At 23.6% G+C, this 11,920-nt stretch overlaps 1 protein-coding gene across 1 annotated transcript in view; it reads left to right on the forward strand.

The window, feature by feature from the left end:
• LOC117172334 (trichohyalin-like) overlaps window positions 1-7,919 on the forward strand; it is a 15,841-nt gene extending 7,922 nt beyond the window's left edge. Inside the window, exon 5 of the mRNA XM_033360137.1 lies at window positions 5,872-7,919. Coding sequence (XP_033216028.1) covers window positions 5,872-7,661 — 1,790 coding nt within the window. The 3' untranslated portion in view covers window positions 7,662-7,919. The remainder of the gene's footprint in view (window positions 1-5,871) is intronic.
• Window positions 7,920-11,920: the final 4,001 nt, after the last annotated feature.

Raw genomic sequence — 11,920 nt, forward strand, 5'->3', positions numbered from 1 at the left:
TTCTTGTGAAATCGAACATTTTTGAATGCTTAGATATTTAAAAAAATAATTTTCGTTTAATTCAACGACTGGGTTGAATGATTAATTAATTTGTTAAAAATTGGTTTATTTTGGTTAAAGATTCATCATTTTGGTTGAAAATTTTACTATTTTCTTAAGATTTTCTTCTTTCTTTGATTGGAAATTTTTTATTGTTGTTGAAAATTTACCGTATTTAGTTGAACATTCAACTGTTTTTTTTATTAAAAATTTTTTTAATCTGGTATAATCAAAAATATTTCAATGTCTTAGAAAATTTTTTTCTTAAATTAAGTATTACATTTTTTGTTGAAAATTCAACTAGTTGGTTGAATTATGAACTCATTTGTTAAAAATATATTTATTTTGGTTGATGATTCATCATTTTAGTTGAAAATTTTTCTCTCATATTGAAAATTTAACTGTTTTGTTAAAAAATTTCTTCTTTATTTGATTGGAAATTAATATTTTTGGTTAAAAATGTATCTTATTTGGTTGAAAATTTAACTATATGCTTAAAAATTTGTTCTTCTTTCTTTGAAAACTAATTTTTTGTTGAAAGTTAAATTATTTGGATAAATGAACTTCTTTGTTAAAAATTGATTCGTTTTGATTAAAGATTCATCATTTTATTTGAAAATTCGTCTCCTTAGTTGAAAATTTAACTATTTTGTAAAAAATTTCTTCTTTCTTTGGTTAGAAATTAATATTTTTTGTTACAAGTGTATCTTTTTTAGTTGAAAATTAACTTATTTGATTTATAGACAAACTACTTTTCTCAAATTAATTTTTGCTGTTGAAGATTGATAATTTTAGTTGAAAATTTATCTCTTTGGTTACATATTTAACTATTTTATTGAAAATTCGTCTCCCTAGTTGAAAATTTAACTATTTTGTTAAAAGTTTCTTCTTACCTTGGTTTGAAATTAATATTTTTTGTTAAAAATTGGTCTTTTTTAGTTAAAAATTAACTTACTCAATTTAAAAATAAACTACTTTGTTAACATTAATTTTTGTTGTTGAATATTTATAATTGAAGTTAAAAATTTATCTCTTTGGTTACAAATTTAACTATTTTATTGAAAATTCGCCCGCCTGGTTGAAAATTTAACTATTTTGTGAAAAATTTCGTCTTTGGTTGAAAATTAATATTTTTTGTTAAAAATTGTTTTTTTTTTTAGTTAAAAATTAACTTAATTGATTTATAGACGAACTACTTTTCTCAAATTAATTTTTGCTGTTGGAGATTTATAGTTTTAGTTGAAAATTTATCTCGGGTTACAAATTTAACTATTTTGTGAAAAATTTCTTCTTTCTTTTGTTGGCAATTAATATTTTTTGTTAAAAAGTTATTTGTTTTAGTTGAAAATTAACTTACTTTAATTTAAAGTTAAACTACTTTGTTAAAATTAATTTTTGGTTGCAAATTAATATTTTTTGTTAAAAATTGATCTTTTTTAGTTAAAAATTAACTTACTTCATTTAAAGATAAACTACTTTGTTAAAATTAATTTTTGTTTAAGATTTATAATTTGAGTTAAAGATTTATATCTTTGGTTACAAATTTAACTATTTTATTGAAAATGCTTTATTTTTTGGATTAATTCTGTTATTGATCTAAAATGAAATTGGTTCTAAAATTAATTTTGTTTATCATTATAGTTGATAATTCGTCTCCTTAGTTGAAAATTTTACTATTTTTTTTTAAATTTCTTCTTTATTAAGGTGGTAATTCATTTTTTTTCGTTTAAAATTTATCTTCCGAGTTGAAAATTCACTTACTTGGTTTTAAATATAAACTACTTCGTTAAAACTAATTTTTTTGGTCGAAGATACATAATTTTATTTATAAATTTACTTCTTTGGTTACAAATTTTACTATTTTATTGAAAATGCTTTCTTTTTTGGATGAATTCTACTGTTATTAATCTAAAATCAAATTGGTTCTAAAATAAATTTATTTGAAAATTCAACTACTTCGTTGAATGATTAACTAATTTGTTAAAAATAGAGGATTCCAAATTTTAATTGAAAATTCGTCTCCCTAGTTGAAAATTTAACTATTTTTTGAAAATTTTCTTCTTTCTTTGGTTGGAAATTAATATTTTTTCTTAAAAATTTGTCTTTTTTAGTTGAAACTTAACTTACTTGGTTTTAAAGATAAACCACTTTGTTAACATTAATTTTTTTTATTTGTCGTTAAAAATTAATCTTTGTTTTTACTAAAAATGTGACTGTTCCATTTTTGGTTGAAAATTAATTTTTTTAAATTGAAAATGTAACTTATCTAGTTGAATATTCTTGCATTTTAGTTGAAAATGCATCTCTTTGGGTGAAAACTAATATTTTTATAACTGAAAATTTATCATTTTTACTTGAAAATTTTTTTATTAGGGGTGTAAAATGCAATTATTTCAGTTAAATATTTATCAGTTTCATGGAAAATTCACCTTTTTGGTTGAAAAATAAGCTACTTAATTGAAAGTTAAACTCTTTTGTTAAATTTGTTTTTTTTAGATTTAAAAAAATTAATTTTAATTTAATTTTTCTTTTTTTTTTAATTTATGCATTCATATAAAATTTGCTTTTTGTTTCACAATTATTTTTTTACTGAAAATGTAACTAATCTAGTTAAATCTTTTATCATTTTTGTTAAAAATTCATTTCTTCGGTTAAAAATTAAATTTTTCCTACTGAAAATTTAATTTTTAGTTGAAAATTTACCTTTTTACTTGATAATTTATGAGGTTTGTTGAAAATTCATCTTTTTTTCTTCGAAAATTCACCTTCTTCGGTAGAAGAATCATAATTTTAGTAGAAAATGAATCAGTTTATTTAAAAATGAAACTATTTTTTTGTTGTTGAAAATTCACTTTTTTTAATGGAAAATAATATTTTTTATTGAAAATTACACAATTACATTTTTGGTTGAAAATGTATATTTTTCAGTTGAAAATTCAACTATTTGGTTGAAAATTGATCGTTTTGCTTATATTTTTATCCGGTAAAACTTGGAGAACTAATTATATTATATTATAATTGGTCAATGATGAAAGAAAACTCTGAATCCTAACAAAAAGTTAGAATTATGCAGACAAAGTTTTCAATCTGAGACCCGCCGATGATGATTATTGGTTAGCTAGAGTTTTTCCTAACAGTTTTTTTTTTATTTTTATTGTCAACTGGAGTTTCATTTTTTATCCAATGAGAACTCGCTTGAAAATAAATAAATAAACTATTATGGAAAAAATTCGCGGCCAGCTGAGGCAATTTATTTTATCTAAATAACTAAAATGTTTTTAAACAATTGGTGACTCCTTTTTTGATGAAATTTGTTCCTCAAAATTAATTGCGTTGAAAATATAATTAGTGTGTCGACCATTCAACTCTTTTGGATTAAAAATTTAACAGATTTTAGTTGAAGTTTATTCATTTTTTTAAAAAATTCCATCATTTGTTTAAAAATTAACTCTTTTTTTAAATTCGTCTTTCTAGTTTGAAAATTAACTTTTTTGTTGAACATTCAACTATTTTGTTAAAAAGTCATGTTTATTCATCGAAAAATCAACTGTTTTGTTGAAAATTCGTAATTTTTAAATAGAAAATTCTTCCATTTTTATTGTAAATTCGTATTTTTTGGTAGAAAAGTTACATATTTTTTATATTCTCATTTTTTAAAACATTTTAAACAAAAAAGAATAAGCTTTATCCAAAAACAATTGCATTTTCAACCAAACAATTAAATTTTCAAGCCAAAAAGACGATTTTTTTAGAAGATAGTCGAATTTTAAACAAAAATTGTTATAGTTGCTATTTCAACCAAAAAATGAGAAATTTTAAACAGTATATATTTTTTTCAGAAATATAGACTATTTTGTTGAAAATTCGTTGTTGTTTTTTTTTTGTTGAAAATAAATTTTTGAACAGAAAATTTAACTAATTCCGTTTTTGTTAAAAATTTATGTTTTTTATTTGAAAAATTTAATTATTTGGTTGAAAAATGTATTTTCTTCTTGAATTCAACTTTTTCTGACCGAAAAAAAATGATTTCATTGTTAATCTATCAAATATTACGTTTTTGTAGAAGATTTATCTTTTTAGGTTAAAAATTAAACTCATTGGTTTAAAATTGAAAATTTTCGACAAAATTCATTTTTTTTAAGATTCATAATTTGAGTTACAAAGTTTCTCCTGAAAATTTTTGACTAGAAATAGCCTAAAAATATACCTCTTTGGTTTAAAATTAATGTTATTAACTAAAAATCGAAATATTTATTCAAAAATTAATATGTTTTTTAGAAAATTTGTTTCAAAAATGGAAAACTCATTTTTTTTAATTCAATAATTAAACGTTGAAAATTATCTTTTTTTTTCGTGAACTTTTTCTTTGAAAATGCAAATTTTCGGGTTCAAAATTCAACTGGTTTGTATAAAGCTCATTTTAAAATTTAAAAATTTTGTTTAAATTTCCCATTGTTTGATTTAATATCAATTTTTTTAACTGCAAATCTATTTCATTTTTGGTTAAAAATTTATCTTTGTAAATGAAAATCTATCTATCCAATTTTTGATTAAAAGTTCATTTTTTGGTAGGAAATTAATTTTCTTGGTTGAAAATTCATCATTTTATTTGTTGCATATTCATCGTTTCAGTTATTTTTGTTTGAAAAATTAACTATTTTTTTAAATTAATCTTTTTTTTATTAAACATTTGTCTTTTTATCCGAAAATCTATTCCATTTTTGGTTGAAAATTGATTTTTTTACGGTAAAAAATTGTTTTAGTTTAAAATTCATTATTCAGATAGAAAATTCAACTATCCTTGGTTGAAAGTCGAGCTCTTTCAAAAATTAATTTTATTGGCTAAAGATTCATCATTCCAGTCCTTTTTTTTTTTGTTTGAAAAATTAATTACTTGTTTTTTTAATTAATATTTTTATCTGAATTTCCCATTTTTGGTAGAAAATGGATTTTTTTAGTAGAAAATTAATCTTCTTGGTAAAAAAATTAATTTTCTGTTTCTTAAAGAATCATTTATTTTGTTAAAAATTGAACTATTAGGTTCAAAATTTAACTGTTTTGTTTAAAATTCGCATTTTTTGCTAAACAATGATTTCTTTGGGTAAAAGTTGAACTACATAGTTAAAAACTGAACGGTTTTGTTTAAAATTTGCATTTTTTTTATTGAATCTTAATCTTTTTAACTGAAAATCTATCAATCCCATTTTTTGAATTTGGAAAAATTTTAAACCACTTCTAGATTTTTCAAGATTTTGAAATAAAATTTTAAGGCTTTGAAGGATTCCTAAACTATTTAAAATAAAAATAATTTAACTTCTAATTTGAGAACTGTTAAGTTTAAAAAAATTATTTTTTAATTTTTAATTTGTAGCTTAAAATTACTTAAAATAATGTAATTTAAATTTTTTTAAATTTTATTGCTTGATTCTTTAATTTAGACTATTGGAAATGTTAAAGTTGATTTATATTTTTGGAACTTAATCTTAATCTTTGAACTCTATAATTAATAAAAGTTCTAAATTTTGCAGTTTATTTGGATTTCATTTAAAACTGTTCAATATAAAAGTGTTAGTACCTTCCAGTAAATTCGTGTAAATTTTTGAGCATTTGAATACACAATTTTTCAATTGAAAAATTTTTGAACTTCAATTCTACTTTAAATGGAAAAATGGTTAGAATATAGTTTGATTTTTTAAATTTCATTGGCCGTGAAAAATGTTTGCGAACCGGGAAAAGACCAGTAGTTTATTTCTTCGATTAAAACGGCCACCCTGCACAAGTATTTGTCAGAATTCGGACACTTTGACACCAAAACTTGTCTTTTTTTTACAGAACCAGTAGAAGAGAATCAGATATTAAGAAATCTCGAGCCAGAATTGATTAAAACACCAAAGAAAAAACAACCGGCCGAGATTCTTGAAAATTATACAACACCCAAAAAAACCCGGAATATTCTCGCTTCCCCGACGGTTGTAAAAAGTCTCGAAAAAAGGGGAGTTAGCATTTTAAGATCGTCAGAGAAAAAGAGTGAAAACGGGAAGGAAAAAAAACGAGTGAAAATAAGTCTTTCTCTTCCTGTTAAGAACAAGGAAGAGATAAATAAAACATCAAGGAGGAAGGAATCAGAAAGTAGGATCGATGAAAACGACGAAGATTTTCAGGAAGTGGATGTCAACGCTTTGGTGAAACAAGTGACGCAAAGTAGAAAGGAGAAGGAAAAAAGGGAATTGGAAAGAATAGAGAAAGAGGCAAAGGAGAAGGAAAGAAGGGAGGAAGAAGAGAGGAGAAAAGAGTTAGAAAGAATGGAAGAAGCCAGGAGGGAGCAGGAAAGAAGAGATGAATTAGAGAGGGAAAAGCAAGAAATTATGGAGAAATGGGAAAGAGAGAAGCGGGAATTTCAGAAAGAATTGGAGAGGAAAGAAGAGGAGTTGAAGAAGCGAGAAAAGGAGTTAGAGGAGAGACTGGAACAGGAAAGGAAGGCCAAAAAGAAAGAGCCGCTGATCACAAAAGTAGTGAAAATTGTCCTCGACAGAAGTATCGATTCTGGATCGCAAACTCTGAAAGAAATCACATGCGGAAAACGATTTCTTTCATCGTTTGACTCGGAGGAGAGTCAGCGAGAGTGTAAACGTCCTAAAAATCAAGAAACTCAGTCCCAAGAAATGGGAGATTCTCAATCCTCGATGGAACAATCCTCAAATTTGCATGAAAGTTCAGATTCTACAGAAATTTCGTCTGCGGATATGAGACCTTTCACCCAAATTCCTTCAGTTTCTACCCAGCATTCCACGACTGATTCGAGCGAAGCAATTTCCGGAAGTTATGAGTATCAGGATGATGATTTTGAAAATCGAGCTCAATTTGATAATGAGAGGCAACAAATTGAAAGTGGAGACATGGATTGTTCGGAGGGATATAAAGTGGCGGGCGCGACACAAAATATTCTCGACGATTTGGAGATGACAGTGGAATCTTTGGGGAATCATCAAGAAGTTTCAGACGAGGAGAATGCTGAAACGAGTCTGGAGAAAATTGGAGAAATTCAGGAGAAAATTGTGGAAGTTGAGGAGAAAATGCGAGATAGTTTGGGTATTTTGACGGATGATGAATCGAGTCCTTTACTCGATGACGCTTCCAAAGCGGCACTTTTGCAAGATGATTCGGAAACCGATTTTGAAAGTGCAAACGACACGCCTCCGAATGTCAATAACAATTTGGATCCCGACGTGATTATTGTTGAGAACAATACAAGTGGAGATAACAATTTTCCTGATAAATCGCCAATTGATACTATAAGTATAAAGAGGGAAAGGGATAAGAGTTTGGAAAATAATGAGGATGATTATGATGATATTTCGGATGCTGAGACGATCAAACTTTCGCAGATTCGTGGAAGGCCGGATTTGATACCGAAACCGAGAGAGAAAAAAAAAGAGGCGAAAAAGAAGGGAAAGTTGGTGGGGTTGAAACATTTGTTTCAGGGTGAGACTCAGGAGCAGGCTGATTCTTTTGAGGAGCCGAGGAAAGAATTGGACGAGAATGAGGAGAAAGAAAATGTGGGGAAAAGTGGGCAGAGCAAAAATACGTCTGCGAAAAGCCGCTGGGCTTTTTTGTTTCCCTAGTGTGTAAAAAGAAATGTTTCAGGAATACAAAGTAGCATTATACTTTTTGATACTCTGGTTATGACTACCTCTGATATAAATTAAGATTTTTTGTTTATTTTATTAGAAAATTAGTTGTTTAAAATATAATTTTTGTATAAATATGATGTGTTGCATTTTCCATGAATGGGGAAAAAGGTTTCGTATTTTTGAAAACTGTTGAAAGTGATTGAATTGGTTTTTTAAATAAATTATAACGTTCTTTTTTCGTTAAGGATATATTTAGGTTATTTTTCAAAAGCCTTTTTTTAGGTAGGGATAATTTTTTTTAATATGAGGGTGTTCAGCGATCTTGGAAAGCTGAAAATGACATTGAATTTCGAATGAGAACCTCGAATTTGAATTTTTGTTTTGATTTTAAAGATTATTAAAGATTTCATAAATATTTGAAAGAATTTAAAAGGATTTAAAGAATTTCAATGATTTCAAAAAGGATATTTTACACCAGATTTCACAGATTTTAAACAATTTCAAAAGGTTTAAATAAATTTGAGATTTCAATGATTTCAAACGAAAACAAAAGATTTCACAAACAAAGATTAAAGAAAAATTTCATAAATATTTCAAAACATTTCACTGAGAATTCAAGGATTTAAAAGATTTTACCAAAATTAAAAAAAATTTCACAAATATTTTACCAAAAAATTCGTAAAATTTATATTACACCAAATTTCAAAACATTTTTAAGATTTTAGACGACTTCAAATTTGTTTAAAAGATTTCAAATATTTCACAAATATTTCAAAACAGTTTACAAAGATTTAATCAATATTTAAAAAGATTTCATAAATATTTTAAACAATTTGAAATTTGATGAGGAAATTTTAAATATTTCGAAAATTTCACAAATATTTCAAAACATTTCACAAAGATTTAAAAGGTTTAACCAAAATTTCAAAAGATTTCAAATATTTTAATAGTGTCAAATAAATACAAAAGATTTCATAAATATTTGAAAGAATTTAAAAGGATTTAAAGAATTTCAATGATTTCAAAAAGGATATTTTGCACCAGATTTCACAGATTTTAAACAATTTCAAAAGGTTTAAATAAATTTGAGATTTCAAAAGATTTCAATGATTTCAAACGAACACAAAAGATTTCACAAACAAAGATTAAAGAAAAATTTCACAAATATTTTAAAACATTTCACAAAGATTTCAAATATTTTAATGGTGTCGAATGAATAAAAAAGATTTCGCTAATGCTTCAAGGATTTCATAAAATTTGTAAAGACTCTAAACAATTTGAAACTTGATTAGAAGATCTTAAAAGATTTCGAAAAATTCGCAAATATTTCAAAAGATTAATATTTAATGATTTCTAATGAATGCAAAAAATTTCAAAGATTTTTTCAGACTTTAAAAAGATTTCAAATATTTTAATTGTGTCGAATAAATAAAAAAGATTTCGCTAATGCTTGAAGGTTTCCATAAAATTATTGAAGATTTTAAACGATTTCAAATTTGTTTAGTAGATTTAAAAAGATTTCACAAATATTTCAAAACATTTCACAAATATTTGATCAAAATTTAAAAAGATTTAAAATACTTTAATGGTGTCAAATGAATGCATAAGATTTCACAAATATTTAAAGAATTATTTTTTTAAAGATTTTCAACGATTTCAAATTTGTTTAGAAAATTTAAAAATATTTCTCAAAAATTTCGAAAATTTCACAAATATTTCAAAAGATTTTTCCAAATTTTAAAAGATCTCACAAAGATTTCGAATATTTAATTTATTTTGAATTAATGCAAAAAATTTCGAAGATTTTATATAAATTTAAAAAGATTTCAAATATTTTGTGTCAAATAAATACAAAACATTTCACAAATATCTCAAGGATTTGATCAAATATTTAAATATATTAAACGATTTCTAATTTGTTTAGAAAATTTCAAAACATATCACAAAGATTTCAAGGATTTAAAAGATTTTACCAAAATTTAAAAAGATTTCCCAAATATTTTACAACAAAATTCAAAAAAATTTTCACCAAATTTCAAAAATTTCAAAACATTTTTAAGATTTTAGACGACTTCAAATTCAAAAGATTCCAAAGATTTGAAAAAATTTTATAAAGATTTCGAGGATTTCAAATATTTGATTAAAATTTAAAAATATTTCACAAAGATGTCAAATACTATAATGGTGTCAAATGAATAAAAAAGATTTTACAAATATTTGAAAGATTTCATAAATTTTTTAAAGATATTAAACAATTTCAAATTTGTTTAGAAGATTTATAAATACACAAATATTTCAAAAGATTTTACGAAAATTTTAAAAGATCTCACAAAGATTTCGAATATTTTAATTGTGTCAAATAAATACAAAAAATTTCACAAATATCTCAAGGATTTTATCAAATTTTAAAATATATTAAACGATTTCTAATTTGTTTCGATGATTTCAAAACATTTCACAAAGATTTCAAGGATTTAAAACACTTTACCAAAATTAAAAAAGATTTCAAATATTTTAATGGTGTCGAATGAATAAAAAATATATCGCAAATATTTTAAGGATTTCATTACATTTTTAAAAGTTTTAAACTATTTGACATTTGATTTTAAAAGATTTCGAAAATTTCACAAATATTTCAAAACATTTTACTAAGACTTAAAAGATTTTACCGAAATTTCAAAAGATTTCAAATATTTTATTGGTGTGAAATGAAAACAAAAGATTTCACAAATATAATAAAGGATTTCATAAAATTGTAAAAGTTGTTAAACGATTTTAATTTGTTTAGAAGATTTTAAAAGATTTCGATCATTTCACAAATATTTAAAAACGTTTCACGAAGATCTTACCAATATTTTAAAAGATTTCACAATGATTTTAAATAATTTAATGGTGTCGAATGAATACAAAAAATTTTCGCTAATGCTTCAAGGATTTCATAAAATTTCTAGAGATTTTAAACAATTTGAAACTTGATTAGAAGATTTTAAAAGATTTCGAAAAATTCGCAAAAATTTCAAAACATTTGACAACGATTTAAAATATTTCACCAAAATTTTAAAAGATTAATATTTAATGACTACTAATGAATGCAAAAGATTTCAAAGATTTTATCAAAATTTAAAAAGATTTCAAATACTTTAATTGTGTCAAATTAATACAAAAAACGTCACAAATTTTTAAAGGATTACATCAAAAATTTTTAAGATTTTAAACGATTTCAAATTTGTTTAGAAGATTTCAAAAGATTTTGAACATTTCAAAAATATTTCACAAAGGTTTGATCAAAATTTAAAAAGATTTCAAATTTTGAAATGGTATCAAATGAATACAAAACATTTCATAAATATTTCAAGGATTTCATAAATTTTTTAAAGATTTTAAACGATTTCAAATATGTTTAGAAGATTTTAAAAGATTTCTCCAAAATTTAGAGCATTTCACAAATATTTCAAAACATTTCACAAAGATTTTACCAAAATTTTAAAAGATTTCGAATATTTAATTTATTTTGAATGAATGCAAAATATTTCAAAGATTTTATACAAATTTAAAAAGATTTCCAATATTTTAATTGTGTCAAATGAATACAACAAATTTCACAAATATTCCAAGGATTTAATAAAATTTTTAAAGATATTAAACGATTTCTAATTTGTTTAGAAGATTTCAAAAGATTTCACAAAGATTTTAAGAGCATTTCGAACATTTCACAAATATTTCAAAACTTTTCGCAAATTTTTCAAGGATTTCCTAACATTTTTAAAGATTTTAAACAATATCAAATTTGATTAGAATATTTCAAAGATTTCAAACATTTCACAAAGAATCAAAAGATTTTACCAAAATTTAAAAAGATTTTATCAAAATTTTAAACGATTTCAAATTTGTTTAGAAGGTGTCAAAAGATTTCGAGCATTTCACAAAGGTTTCAAGGATTTCAAAGATTGTACTGGTGTCAAATGAATACAAAAGATTTCATAAATATTTCAAGGATTTCATACATTTTTTAAAGATTTCAAATGTGTTTAGATTTTAAAAGATTTCTAAAAAATTTAGAGCATTTCACAAACATTTCAAAACATTTCACAAAGATTTTAAAATATTTCACAAAGATTTCGAATATTTAATTTATTTTGAATAAATACAAAACATTTCACAAATATCTTAAGGATTTTATCAAATTTTAAAATATATTAAACGATTTCTAATTTGTTTAGAATATTTCAAAACATTTCACAAAGATTCAA

This window comes from Belonocnema kinseyi, chromosome 5 (assembly GCF_010883055.1).
Source record: "Belonocnema kinseyi isolate 2016_QV_RU_SX_M_011 chromosome 5, B_treatae_v1, whole genome shotgun sequence".
NCBI lineage: Eukaryota > Metazoa > Arthropoda > Insecta > Hymenoptera > Cynipidae > Belonocnema > Belonocnema kinseyi.